Genomic DNA, 11743 nt, shown 5'->3' with positions numbered 1-11743 from the left:
CTCAGTCACCTAGTGGTGGTTTTTAGGAGGGTTCTCTAAAAAATAAAGGTCTAAAATACATTGAAAATCTAAAATTTAGTATAGTAATAAAGATAGTAATAAAGTTAAGGTTTAAAACTAGAACTAAGATTAAAAATACTGCTTAATAAGGTTAAAAATAAGATAAGATAAGTTGTTCAATGCGGGGCTTGACATTTGTTTTCTATTCCACAGCTGTGCAGTGTGGTTGTGATTGCTCTGATTCTTCTTGTGTTGCTCTTTATCGCGCCGCTTTTCTTCCATCTTCCCAAGGTAAGGGAAACTTTTGCCAAAATAATTCAGAGCAGACATCCATGCGTTCTTTCTTCGCTCTTTCGATTTGGCGCGAAATTTCTTGACGTCACCAGGCGGTACGTAGCCCGTTTCTGGAAGCTAACGCGTATTTCGCGCTCGCCTGCAGGACGAAATCCCTATCCCTATGTAGACCTTTGTATTTTACCCACCCCCTCCCATCACTTTTCTAATGGTCTGTCCCTAACTGAGATACTCACGTAACTTCACGTCAGTGTTGGGACGCTCTCCTCTTCTTTTGTAGTTTCTTTTCTCCTCTCACCAAATCAGTGTCGTTACAATAAAAGGAGCGTGACTTGTGGCTAACAGCAGGAGTACTTTTTCAATTATTTTTTATGTGTGTGGACAAATCTTTTCTTTTATTACTCAAGTTTATTTCATCTACTTTTCCAGGCCATCCTTGCTGCTGTGGTGATTGCTAATCTCATTGGCCTCCTCAGACAGTTTTCAAGGTTAAAAGATTTGTGGAGAATACATAAGCCAGATGCTGTAAGATGCCGTTTTGTTACATCTTATACAAATAACTATCTGCGAATTGCTATTAGTTTAATTTTCATGCTTTCCACATTTTAAACAAAATAACTTTTTCCAGTATTAGAAAACCAGTAAATAATGCCTCATTCACACCAAGTAAACTATTTTAACTAAATCACGTTTAGGTTTTCTCAGTTTGTCGATTACGCTTTCCAACCGTCATTCTGAGAAAACAAATTTCGAACCACCTTGCTAAGATATTCTAATTAAACAGGTTTTCGTCATGTCTAATAGAACGATATGAGCAGCCAATTTTTCAGAATCTTTTTTGCTAAACCACGTCTAAACATGTTTATCTTGTTGGCTGGTGAACGGGTCGTGGACGACCGTTTGAGGGGACATTCGTGGGCTCAATCGTGTTCTGGCCAATCATACCTTACGCGTGAGAAAGGAAACTTGAAGTGTTCAATCCCGGGACTAACTGTCGAGCACGTGATTGATATATGTATTTTACAATCAAAGGTTGATTATCTCTTAATATTCTTCTGTTTTTGCAGGTGGTGTGGGTTTTCACTTGTTTTGGTGTGATACTGTTAGGAGTGGATGTTGGATTGGGCGTGGGAGTTATCTGCGCATTGTTTTCTGTCGTTTTGTCTCTCTCCAGGTAAACTCAACTCTTCTTCACTTATCGTACTTGCTCTTTGTCTAACTCATAACGCTCCAAGTGAAAATTAACAACAGGCAGTAATACTAGTGATTAGTAATGACAGTTTTAAACCTAGCAATGATATCAAGGAAATGCACTTCCAAATCAGCTATAGCTGGCGCAAGAGACTAGATCATAGTATCCTGGCAGGCGAGTGAAATGGCGTCAGCGACAACGAAAGCACCTATCTCTTAATTTTGTTTTCTTTAACGACCAGTAGACTCTAAATCATACAGGAAAGACTTTGACTCATTGAGCGGACTTTGATTCGGTCGGCATAGGCTAGAACAAGGACGATATAGTTCTCTGGTTGATGGAGAAAGCAACAATTAAATCGGCGAGATTTTTGAAAAGATCACGATGTTTTTTAATTTGTAAGACGCGTTTCAATGCAATGTGATTCACATGTTTGTCGGTTACAAAGGGTGTTTGAATAATCGTTTGAAGACTGGTGAACTATTATAAGTTCAAACGGTTTTTCAAACACTCTTTGAAGATGTAAGTCACTTCGAAAACATTTCTTAAACATGAATAAAAACACATACAGATGTTTTGAAAAATCGTGGTATAGTTATTACAGAACAAGATCTCGACATCTCATTCGGAACAAGCTGTAATTCCTTCAGAAAACTTCCAACAAAGCCAAAACATTAAGTCCAATCCTATAGATCCATTCTCGCGTGGTTTTTATTTACTTGCATTCTCGACGATTGAAAGAAAAATTAGAAGATTGATGAACAAAGTGCACTGAGACTGGTGCACTAGCCCATTTTAGATTAAACTATGTGATGCTTGTTTTATTGTCAGATCGAAATTCTCCATACTTGGACAACTGAAAGAAACCGAGCTGTACCGTGATATTAAGCAATGTCCTTTGGTATGTTTTGTTCGTTATTTCCATTTTCTCTTTTTTTTTTCTCTACGTAGCTATCGATACTGAATTGAGAGGTTTGTTAGCTGAATTAGCTCGTCGATGCTTCTTTTAGAAGCGTCCTTCGTAAACCACGCGTAGAGATTGGGAACAGAGAAGTATAAACCGCGCGGTGAACGACGGGGTACCTTCTGTTTTCCTTTTGAATTTCCCCCCCTCCACTATGGAGTCCATACATAGCGAAAGAAGTTAGTTGTTGTTTGCCTGTAATAGTTAGGACAGAACGTTAACCGTCTAATGTACTCTCTTTGAAGGCCTTCGAGATCCCTGGAGTGAAGGTGCTGAGATTGGAGTCCCCTCTTTACTTTGGGAACGCGGAGCGCTTCAGAAATGCGCTTATTGCTACTGCTGGCCTGGATCCCAGCGCTCAACAGCAACCGCGAAAAGAGGTCAAACCCGACAGCAATGAATTCGACGAGCAAGTGGAGCTAATTGACAATGAAAATGAGCCTGACCATAGCTATAATGGAAATGCCCCTAACGGAGTAAGCAATATTAACAAATCTCAAGGCTTTTATCACAGCCCGACAACTGCGTTCTCACTTCCTTTTGGTTCGGCGATACCCTAACACCAAGAGATTATTAGATCATATTTTCTTGCTAAGACCGAATGGTTTGATTCTCGTCAACTGTCATTGTCGTCCCCATAGCCCTTTTCGATTCTCTTAGGCAGCGGGGTCTTCAACTGTTTACGTGACAATCCAGGGATGTTGTTAGGAGAAGTTGTTTCCTCCGCTTAACCTGCATCCTCAGGACACCCCAGTACCAGAGCGTCCAGTCACAAGACACCAGAGTTTTGACGTTTGACTGTCCGAAACTATTATTTTTGCTGAAGTTTCGACATTCATCCCTCGAGCATGCACGTAAATTGTAAAGAAGTCGAGGGATTGTATTTCAATATTGTTCTTGAAGCGTAACCTTGGGTTTCTTAACCGTGCGTGTTTCTAATCAGAAGCTGACGCCTGCCGAACCCATCGCAGATGCTTGTTCAGTTGATGAGCCACAGGATGGTGTTCACACTGTAGTTATTGACTGTAGCGGCTTTACGTTCATCGATTCCGTGGGATTACACGTGCTACCAGCGGTAAGTAGGTTTAAATTGCTGGCATATGAACCAATAGCCCGGCAATGTTATGATCACGCTACCGGGTGGAGACATGAGAGAAAACTAAGAGAAAAACAAGAGAAGAATAAGAGAATCTAAAGTGAAGAAGATTAAGGTTCTTCTCACAAGAGAAGAATCTTAAATGGTTGAAACGTTGCGTGTTGCGTGTAATCCAACTTTTACTAAGTTCTCCATTTAAGTTAGAGGCCCCACCAAAAGGCAGGGCGACGAAATGTTAGTCCGTAGACTCAGTCATTTGTTCTCCTCCACGGAAATCTTTAGTAAAAGGCGAAAGATTTATGCGTGTCGAGGGAAAACCAGAGTTGCTGAACGGAGAAATCGGAGCGACGTTATGACCGTATTGTTACAAATCATGTGGGACAATTAGTCCCATTACGTCAACAAATAAGCATGCGCATCAAAGAAACGCTATTTGTCAACATGGATTTCTAGTTAAATTTGCAATTTTTTCTTCTCGTACGATGAAAATTAAAGTCAAGAAACTCACAATAAATGATATAGACAACGTCAATCTTATTCCTGTGTAAGTGTATGTACCGTGTAAGTGTATGTATCGCCTAAAATAAAGCTGACAGAAGTAGATTTTTGTTTTCATATAGATCAGTATGACAACATCGCCATCACCTGTTCACAATGACTTACGTGGTTGTCGCGAATGAAGGAACTAAATTGCGTGCTATTTCTCCGATAATGTTTGTTGTTGACGCCTTATTCTTAATACCTTTAAACAGTGACGTTCAAGTAAAACGAACACGAGATGATTTGTTCCATTATTTTCTTATTTCAGCTCGTTTCTGAGTTTAAGAGAGCTGGAATCCATATATACTTGGCGGGCTGTTCATGTAAGTGAACTGAAGAAAGCTATTTATATTAGCCTCCCCATTGTAGCGTTTGTTTTGTTCACCGCAGTTATCAGTTTGGTCGCTCATGTTTTAACTGACCGGCCGCGGCTATTTAAGCTTTCAGACACAGAACCCTTCTAAGATCTTCTAATTATAAATATACGCCGAAACATTTTTAGTGACTAATTGCATGTATGAATTTTACGCTTATTTCCTCTGTTAAAGTGCCGCTTTTATGTCATGTGCAGTAAATTCTTCTGGTTTTGAAAGCGTCGGCCAAATTCATCTCTTTCCATTGCAAATCTGAGAAAAAAAGACCGTTGATTTGATTTTTATGTAACTTCTCTATGTAAATTACGCAATTTCTTTGTGATAAGCGTTAAATCATCATTTTGCAGCAAATAACTAAATTGGTTATTTTTTGCCCTTCCTTCCTTTACAGGGAACCTAATCAAGAGGCTTGAAAATTCTTCTGGGAAAGCCGCCATAGATGCAATTCCACGTCACGTGATGTTTCCATCAATACACGACGCTGTAATATCTGCCGTACGAGCGCGTGACCATGCGGTATGTTTCATTATAAAAAAAAAAAAAGCAACTACAAAAAGCAAGGAGTGATATTTGTTTTGAAGGGGGAAAGGAGGAAATAGAAGATATGGTAGAAGATCACTTTTAAGGCGGAAGGGGCGTTAATAATTGGAACTCCTATGTCATGTATGCAGATAAGATTTGTTTCTGTGGGAGATCTTCGCCACACCAGCAAACTCTTGTGACAAAGCATTTATCCTAGATCTCGCGAAACTTTTAATTCGACAACAAGAATTGGAAGATCTTTGCTGAAAGAGCTTGCTATTTCTCCGACTTTTCTACAGGGGAATACGAAAGTAATATTCGCACATGAGGTTCCCGCCAAAATTAGTACCCAGCTCGCACACCGTCACGAGACAACTATAAGAACCCACCTTAAAATTTCATTCCGTGAAGCCATTTTTCCTTAGAGATCATGTTCCAACTCCCTGTTTTGTCATTTATGATAAAGACATTTTTAAACGTTCCGTGAGACCAGAACGTAACCGAACACCAAGGTGCTTCATCCCGTTAATCTGTGGCAAATAGTGGGGAATTAATCAAAACAACCAGAAAAAATGTGGTTTTATTTTCTCATTTAGATTTGGTCGGAAGATCTGGAGAAAGAGACGTGTTTGTGATTTTTCTCTTGATTGACCCATCTGACGCACGTTTTTCCTCTCCCATGGTGGATTTGCTCGGATCATTCCTCTTCATCTGCAAAACTCAAGCTGCACTGCAATTGACACTCAAAGGCTGCGAACCTGCTCTGATAAATGTCATAAAGCATCAATGATATCCATAAAGATGGAAAAAAGCTCCTTTGAGAAAGTATTTTCCTCAATCGTGTGAACAGACCCCTCTTATATCAAGCATTGAGTGCAACCCCCCCCCTCCCCTCCCCAACCCCTCCGGCCACTGACTAAGGAGACTTTTAGTAAACAATCATGTTTTACCATGGCGCCAAAAGGCAAAGGTTTTCCTTCCTTGTTTTCTTCCTCAAAAAACTCAGAAAGCACGAATAGAAAAATGTTGCCATCAAAACTGCAGGAAACTGAGTTAGAGAACAGTAGCCAACTTTTGTATTCTCATCGCTTGAGTCGAATTTGTATAAATGGAAAGTTTTCGTTGGTGTACATTTTTATCTTGTTAATACACTCACAAACAATATTTTATTTATTTTTTCAATAAAGTGGGAAAACAAATTTGTAAAGAAATGTTTCCTAGCTAGTTGTTATATAGAAATTGCACTGTGCAATAAAAAAAACCAAAACAAAATCCACTTTTTAGAATGTGTCGAAGTTTATTATTGTTGATATCATGTCCAAATAGGTGGTATGGTAAATATCTTAACCCCAGTTATTCATAATCTGGCTATTGTTGGTATTAATGCTTTGACTTTGAATGTCAAAAGTGCCAGGAAAAGGATATACAATCCCCGCCTGAATACAGACAGTCCTCTGGGGGGTACAGCCAACAACCGAAGTGAATCTCGCACCCTATGGAATTGACACCTTTCAACGACTTTGATACCCACATTACAGAACAAAGAAACAAACAAACACAAATGGTATCAGCGTTCAAGGTTCCAAAGGGTGAGACCAAAGTATGGGCCATTGCCACTGCAACCGTACCTCGGGACGTGAAAGTAAACAAGCACCAAGTGGAGTGCGCGAAGCTCTTCACCCAGCTTGGGATCACGTGATGTGGTGCATCTTCTTCTACGAAATTGTTTTCTGTGTCTTGTGGTTTTGGTATTATTCTCTGATATTTCTTTTCTAAGAAAAAAAAAACGTTTTTTTGTTGATTTGCTCCTGTCTATGGCCAAGCATTTATAATACTTAATTTGCTGCCTGGCTTCACTAGCCATTGTAAAATGGTGAGTGACGCTTCTTGTAATAATGAGTACAAATAAAGGTTGTTCTTGTTGCATTTTCAACTTAACTAGAATCATTACTAATTCATACCTGTGCATTTCTAAAATGATCCACAGTAGGGTTAATGCTATGACAAATCTACTTCTGCATTTGACGAAGGGAAGGCCTCTCAACTCGCAAGCGGAACGTTTGTTTCCGTGGGAAGGAAGGCTGGTAAATGACATGATCAACTTGTACGTTCCCGTCTTCTAACCCTCGAGGAACAAATACAATTATGGTTCAGCAACCAAAGAAACTCACTTGATGTCTTATTTTGACGTATAGCAAAAAGAAAAAACAGCAACAACTTGACGTATGAATTTATGGTTTGACGTGATATTTTTGTGGCAAACCACAGTCGATAGCATGACAACAGGTGTTCCTTTTTTTTCACTTAGAAAAGGAAGACAATTTTACGTGTAAATTTAACGTCTATCCCGTAAAGGAGATCACGAAATAACGTTTGATCGACCCTGACTATAAGAATTCCTTTAATTTTCATTCATAGGCACAACTCTTTAATTTTAGCTCGAAAAAGCCAAGATTTGGCAATCACGTCTTTTGAAGTTCTGCAAGAACCGACAATAAATGTTTATTTTAAATCTACTAGTGCTGATATCATGTCCTGAAACTGAGGTGGTTTGGTAGATATCCCAACCCTAGTTATTAATAATCTGGTTATTGTTGGTATTAATGCTTTGACTTTGAATGTCAAAAGGATATACAATCCCCGCTTGAATACAGACAGTCCTCTGGGGGGTACAGCCAACAACCGAAGTGAATCTCGCACCCAATGAAATTGACACCTTTCAACGACTTTGATACCCACATTACAGAACAAAGAAACAAACACAACTGGTATCGGCGTTCAAGGTTCCAAAGGGTGAGACCAAAGTATGGGCCATTGCCACTGCAACCGTACCTCGGGACGTGAAAGTAAACAAGCACCAGGTGGAGCGCGCGAAGCTCTTCACCCAGCTTGGGATCACGTGATTCTCCACGTATCTTTCCACATTTCAATTTAGAAGCTTGTTTTTGAATTGATCTCGAAGTGAGTTCTTGCTATATTGATTTGCCTTAGTTTAGTCAATGTACTATCATTACTAATTCTTACCTGAGTATTCTTCAGATAAATTTGTGGACTGATCCACAGCAGGGTTCAAGTGGGTACGTAGGGAAGATGTTCTTTCGCGCGCGATTTGAACTTCTCTGACCAGAACATTCTGCAGGGGAAGGAACGCCAGTATCATTATGGATCGTCTTTTTCTGCTTTTCGAACCTGAAAGACGAATCAATTAATTATGATGAAATAACCAATTAGTTAACTTAATCAATTAATGTAATGGTTTGTACCCTGTCTGCTTTTGAACTCTTGTGGTAACAATATTATATACTGTAAAAGGTAATAAAACGCTATTTTAATTGTTTTTGTGGCTCGTAGCAATGATTCCTTCATAAAATGTACAACTCATCCGCGAGATTCAATTCACAGTGGGCTGGGAACAAGTGAAATCAACTCGATCTTACGCTACTGGGAATTCTTTTATCAGGTCACCGTATGTTTTGGTATTGATCTTGTTGAATCGAAGCTTTACCAGTCTGAGAAATACTGCCCATTATTGTTGAGTGCTCGTCTTCAAAGCACAACTTGAAGAGTTAAAACATACGAATGAACCATCGCAAAGCACTAAGCGTAAATAAAGTTGAATTAGATGATTGCATAGAATGAGAATCCTTTTAGTTACCTCTGTACGTGCATTTCATTTTCCATCAGATCGTGTTTTTTCTTTTGGCCTGTAATCGGTAATATACCATGGAACTGAATCCTGGCTAAGGTCTCATCAAGAAACTGACACAGACGAACATACATCATGGTGATTTGCCACGGCTCATCGGTTGCCGCTGAAGCTAAGATTTCTGTACGAGACACTGACACTGACCCAAAATGCTGGCCATTCCTAGAAACAGATCCTGTCAGTGTTGATCCGATGTGAAAATCTGGCCATTCAAAAACATTCTGCCATGATTCGGGACAAGCAAGTAAAATTCTGGTCTCCGTATGCCTGGTGAACTTGTTCAACGAGGCGGATCTGATCTTTCTTAGCCAAGTGACTAAACAGAACTCTGTATAATTTCTTAAAAGCGGATTTCCCCGGAATTTGAAGCAAGGCTAGCGCTAGCAAACGTAAGGCAACGTTGATCTTTTCAAAATTGTTCGGTTGCAGTAAAGTGATTGTTGGGGTGGTTAAGAAATTTGAAAACTTAACTGTTCTAATCCGCGCATGGTGAATAAAATCGTCTCATTATTTCATACATTACAGTGTGCGAGTTTTAATTTCAGGCACGGAATCAGAAGGTGTTAATCCTCGAGATTCAGCCGCCCCCTCATTGGCCAAACCAAGCCTGTCCTCGGAACCGCGACATTTCTCGTGGGACGAGCTCGAGATGACGCGTGATCGGTCTCAGTCCCAGTTGCCGCTCCATGCCTTGCGAGGAGGCGGCTGAAATACAGGCTAATTATGTAAACTACTATACGGACAAAAATTTTTAAGAGAAGAAGAACTTCACAGTGACGTAGGTGTTATTTGCCCTCAAGCAATCAGAACTATTACATAGATTTAGCCTAGCATAAAGGCGGTGCTCCCATAAAATACTATCATTTACTCGACACAATAACTTTTAGAGCAATTCATCTAAACTGAATGAATTGAACAGCAACAAAAACAAACATAAAAACCCCGGAGGAATCTATATAAAAACAATATGCATATCACTGCATCTGAGTTTCAAGTGGCTAATCCCGTCTCAATTAACAAAGGACGAAGAAAATTCGTTTAAGATTGATTATCATACAAGGTAGAGCCAAGAAATGCATTTAGATACCGGAAAACATCCAAAATTTTAAAGACTCGCGGTGTTCAAATTTAATATTTATCATGCTAAAGCGTGATTTAAATATTATTTTTGCCGACGGCTTTGTAGTAATTTTATCGGCCGTAGTTTTACCAGTCTTTTACAATAAGCTTTAACCGAAGTGGACCGTAGTTGTGCGTTTCACCAAACCGAATAAATTGAACAAACAAACGAGTAAATCTCCAAACTTCGTAAGCGCGATATGCCCAATCACCACGTCAAATATAAACTTAGGGACAGACAGTTATTTTTTGAGGGGGTGGCGGGGTTAGACAATTCCCCCCCCCCCCAAAAAAAAAAAAATTACTGCAAAGAAAGCAAGTGCTTTCTACTATGCTGGTCCTGCGTTTGACTAATTTTTTTTTTTTTTAATAATAATAACTTGGTCCGTCCCTTAGCAAATCTTGTTCGCTTTTAAAGTATAAAATGGTTTCTTGACCTTTCTTGGTTTCCAACCTTAACAGAAGAAACTTTGGTAGTCTACGAAGTGGCTGTCACTCAGTAACACATAGAAAATTTGAAAACTCCGCGGGCAGTATTAGAAATAAAGTCTCACAGTAGTTTTAAAGGTGAGGTTATCGGCAAAAGTTAAGCTTATTGTTTAGAGATAAGCGAAACTAAAACAATGAAATTTCTAAAATGGCCGTTTTTATACTAAAGAACCATTATCCGTCTGGACGAACTTGGGTAAACATTTGTGGTTCGTCTGGTTATGTGTCTCTAGTATAAAGACGGGCACAAGAGGTATTATGCGTCTAGACGAACTGTCCTTCGAAATGCGTCTTGAACGACGCACTACGAGAGATAGTTCGTCTAGACGCACTACAAATGTTTGCCCAAGTTCGTCCAGACGGATGATGCGTCCTTAGCTGATAAAAACGGCGAGGACGCATTATCCTTCTGGACGGATAATGCGTCCTCTAGTATGAAAACAGCCAGTGTCTCACAGCATGGTTTCAAATCAGGATGACTTTACTGACTCTTATTGAAGATACGCTATCACTATCAGTCGCCGAAGCAACTAATTTTTATTAGAAAATGAGAATGAGCCTCCCACAACAAAGAGTTGCTTACCATAATTTGGCAATTCAGTTCAGTGTGAATCTTCCAGGCAGAAACTTCCAGCAAAAGAAGTGAAGACTGAACTGAGCTATCTTTTCGCGACCATTCTCTATTCCTAGCTCTCTCCACCTCTCGCCGTTCCGCGCATATATTTTGTCTCCATTCTCTATTTCTAGCTCGCTCTGCTTCGAATCATTACTCTCTTATATTTTGCCTCCATTCTCTATTCCTAGCAAGTTCCGCTTCGCGTCGTTCCTCGCTTATATTTCGCCTCCTCTCTTCAGCCCTCGCTCGGCTCTGCTTCAAGATGTTGTTCGGGATATTAATTCATCTCCTTTCTCTGGCCCTGACTCGCTCTACTTTGATCAGTATACTATTTCGCCTCCTTTCGTGATCTTCTTGCGTACATCTTTGAATGTTAGTTCTTGCTCTCTGCCGTTCTCTTTCACGTTCTACATCAGCTAAAGAATAAATTAAACCCCACTGCATGTATTTCCCCCCAGAAAAAACGCGGGCTGCCCAAAACCGACGTATGCGCGATTTCCCACCAAGAAAAAATGGCATTTAAGCTTCCCGTTCGGGTTACCTTGAGACTCCCCTCCCCTCCCCTTCCCCCAGAATCTCAACGGGGATTAGAAAATAAAGATAAATTTATGATTCATTTTTCTGTTCTAGTTTCAGTTTTCATGAGTGTTTGACAAAACCGACAAATCGCTCAAGGGGTCACGTGCTATTGCCCGCGACTCGAGGGAAACTACCTGTCCCGCGCGTAAGATGAAGATACAATGTTATGTTTAAGGGCCGGGTCTAAGGGATGCTGTGTTGAAGACAGGTGCCCTTTTAAGATGGTGTAACTGGTCAAAATAAACTATTTAA

The 11743-nt window shown here is 39.9% G+C and overlaps 1 protein-coding gene and 1 non-coding gene across 4 annotated transcripts in view; one reads left to right on the top strand and one right to left on the bottom strand.

Moving 5' to 3' along the window:
* Positions 1–6254, top strand: part of LOC110050449 (prestin-like) — an 18793-nt gene extending 12539 nt beyond the window's left edge. For 2 of the 3 annotated variants that reach the window (XM_020756370.2, XM_020756372.2), the window contains exons 9-17: positions 214–291; positions 724–819; positions 1362–1468; positions 2318–2387; positions 2696–2926; positions 3394–3525; positions 4355–4409; positions 4852–4976; positions 5579–6254. In XM_020756370.2, the coding sequence (XP_020612029.2) occupies positions 214–291; positions 724–819; positions 1362–1468; positions 2318–2387; positions 2696–2926; positions 3394–3525; positions 4355–4409; positions 4852–4976; positions 5579–5617 (933 nt within the window). In that variant the 3' untranslated portion in view covers positions 5618–6254. Of the gene's footprint in view, positions 1–213; positions 292–723; positions 820–1361; positions 1469–2317; positions 2388–2695; positions 2927–3393; positions 3526–4354; positions 4410–4851; positions 5546–5578 lie in introns of those variants that run through there. The other variant, XM_089273144.1, reaches the window with a different exon arrangement.
* Positions 3752–3872, bottom strand: LOC149104163 (U5 spliceosomal RNA). The gene has a single exon (XR_016202254.1). It is a non-coding gene; the product is annotated as a U5 spliceosomal RNA (small nuclear RNA).
* Positions 6255–11743: the final 5489 nt, after the last annotated feature.

The sequence above is a fragment of the Orbicella faveolata genome, unplaced genomic scaffold (assembly GCF_042242905.1).
Source record: "Orbicella faveolata isolate gen_17 unplaced genomic scaffold, um_ofav_v1 contig_35, whole genome shotgun sequence".
Lineage (NCBI taxonomy): Eukaryota > Metazoa > Cnidaria > Anthozoa > Scleractinia > Merulinidae > Orbicella > Orbicella faveolata.
Note: the sequence above shows the minus strand (reverse complement) of the source record. Positions and strands in the feature narration are given on the sequence as shown.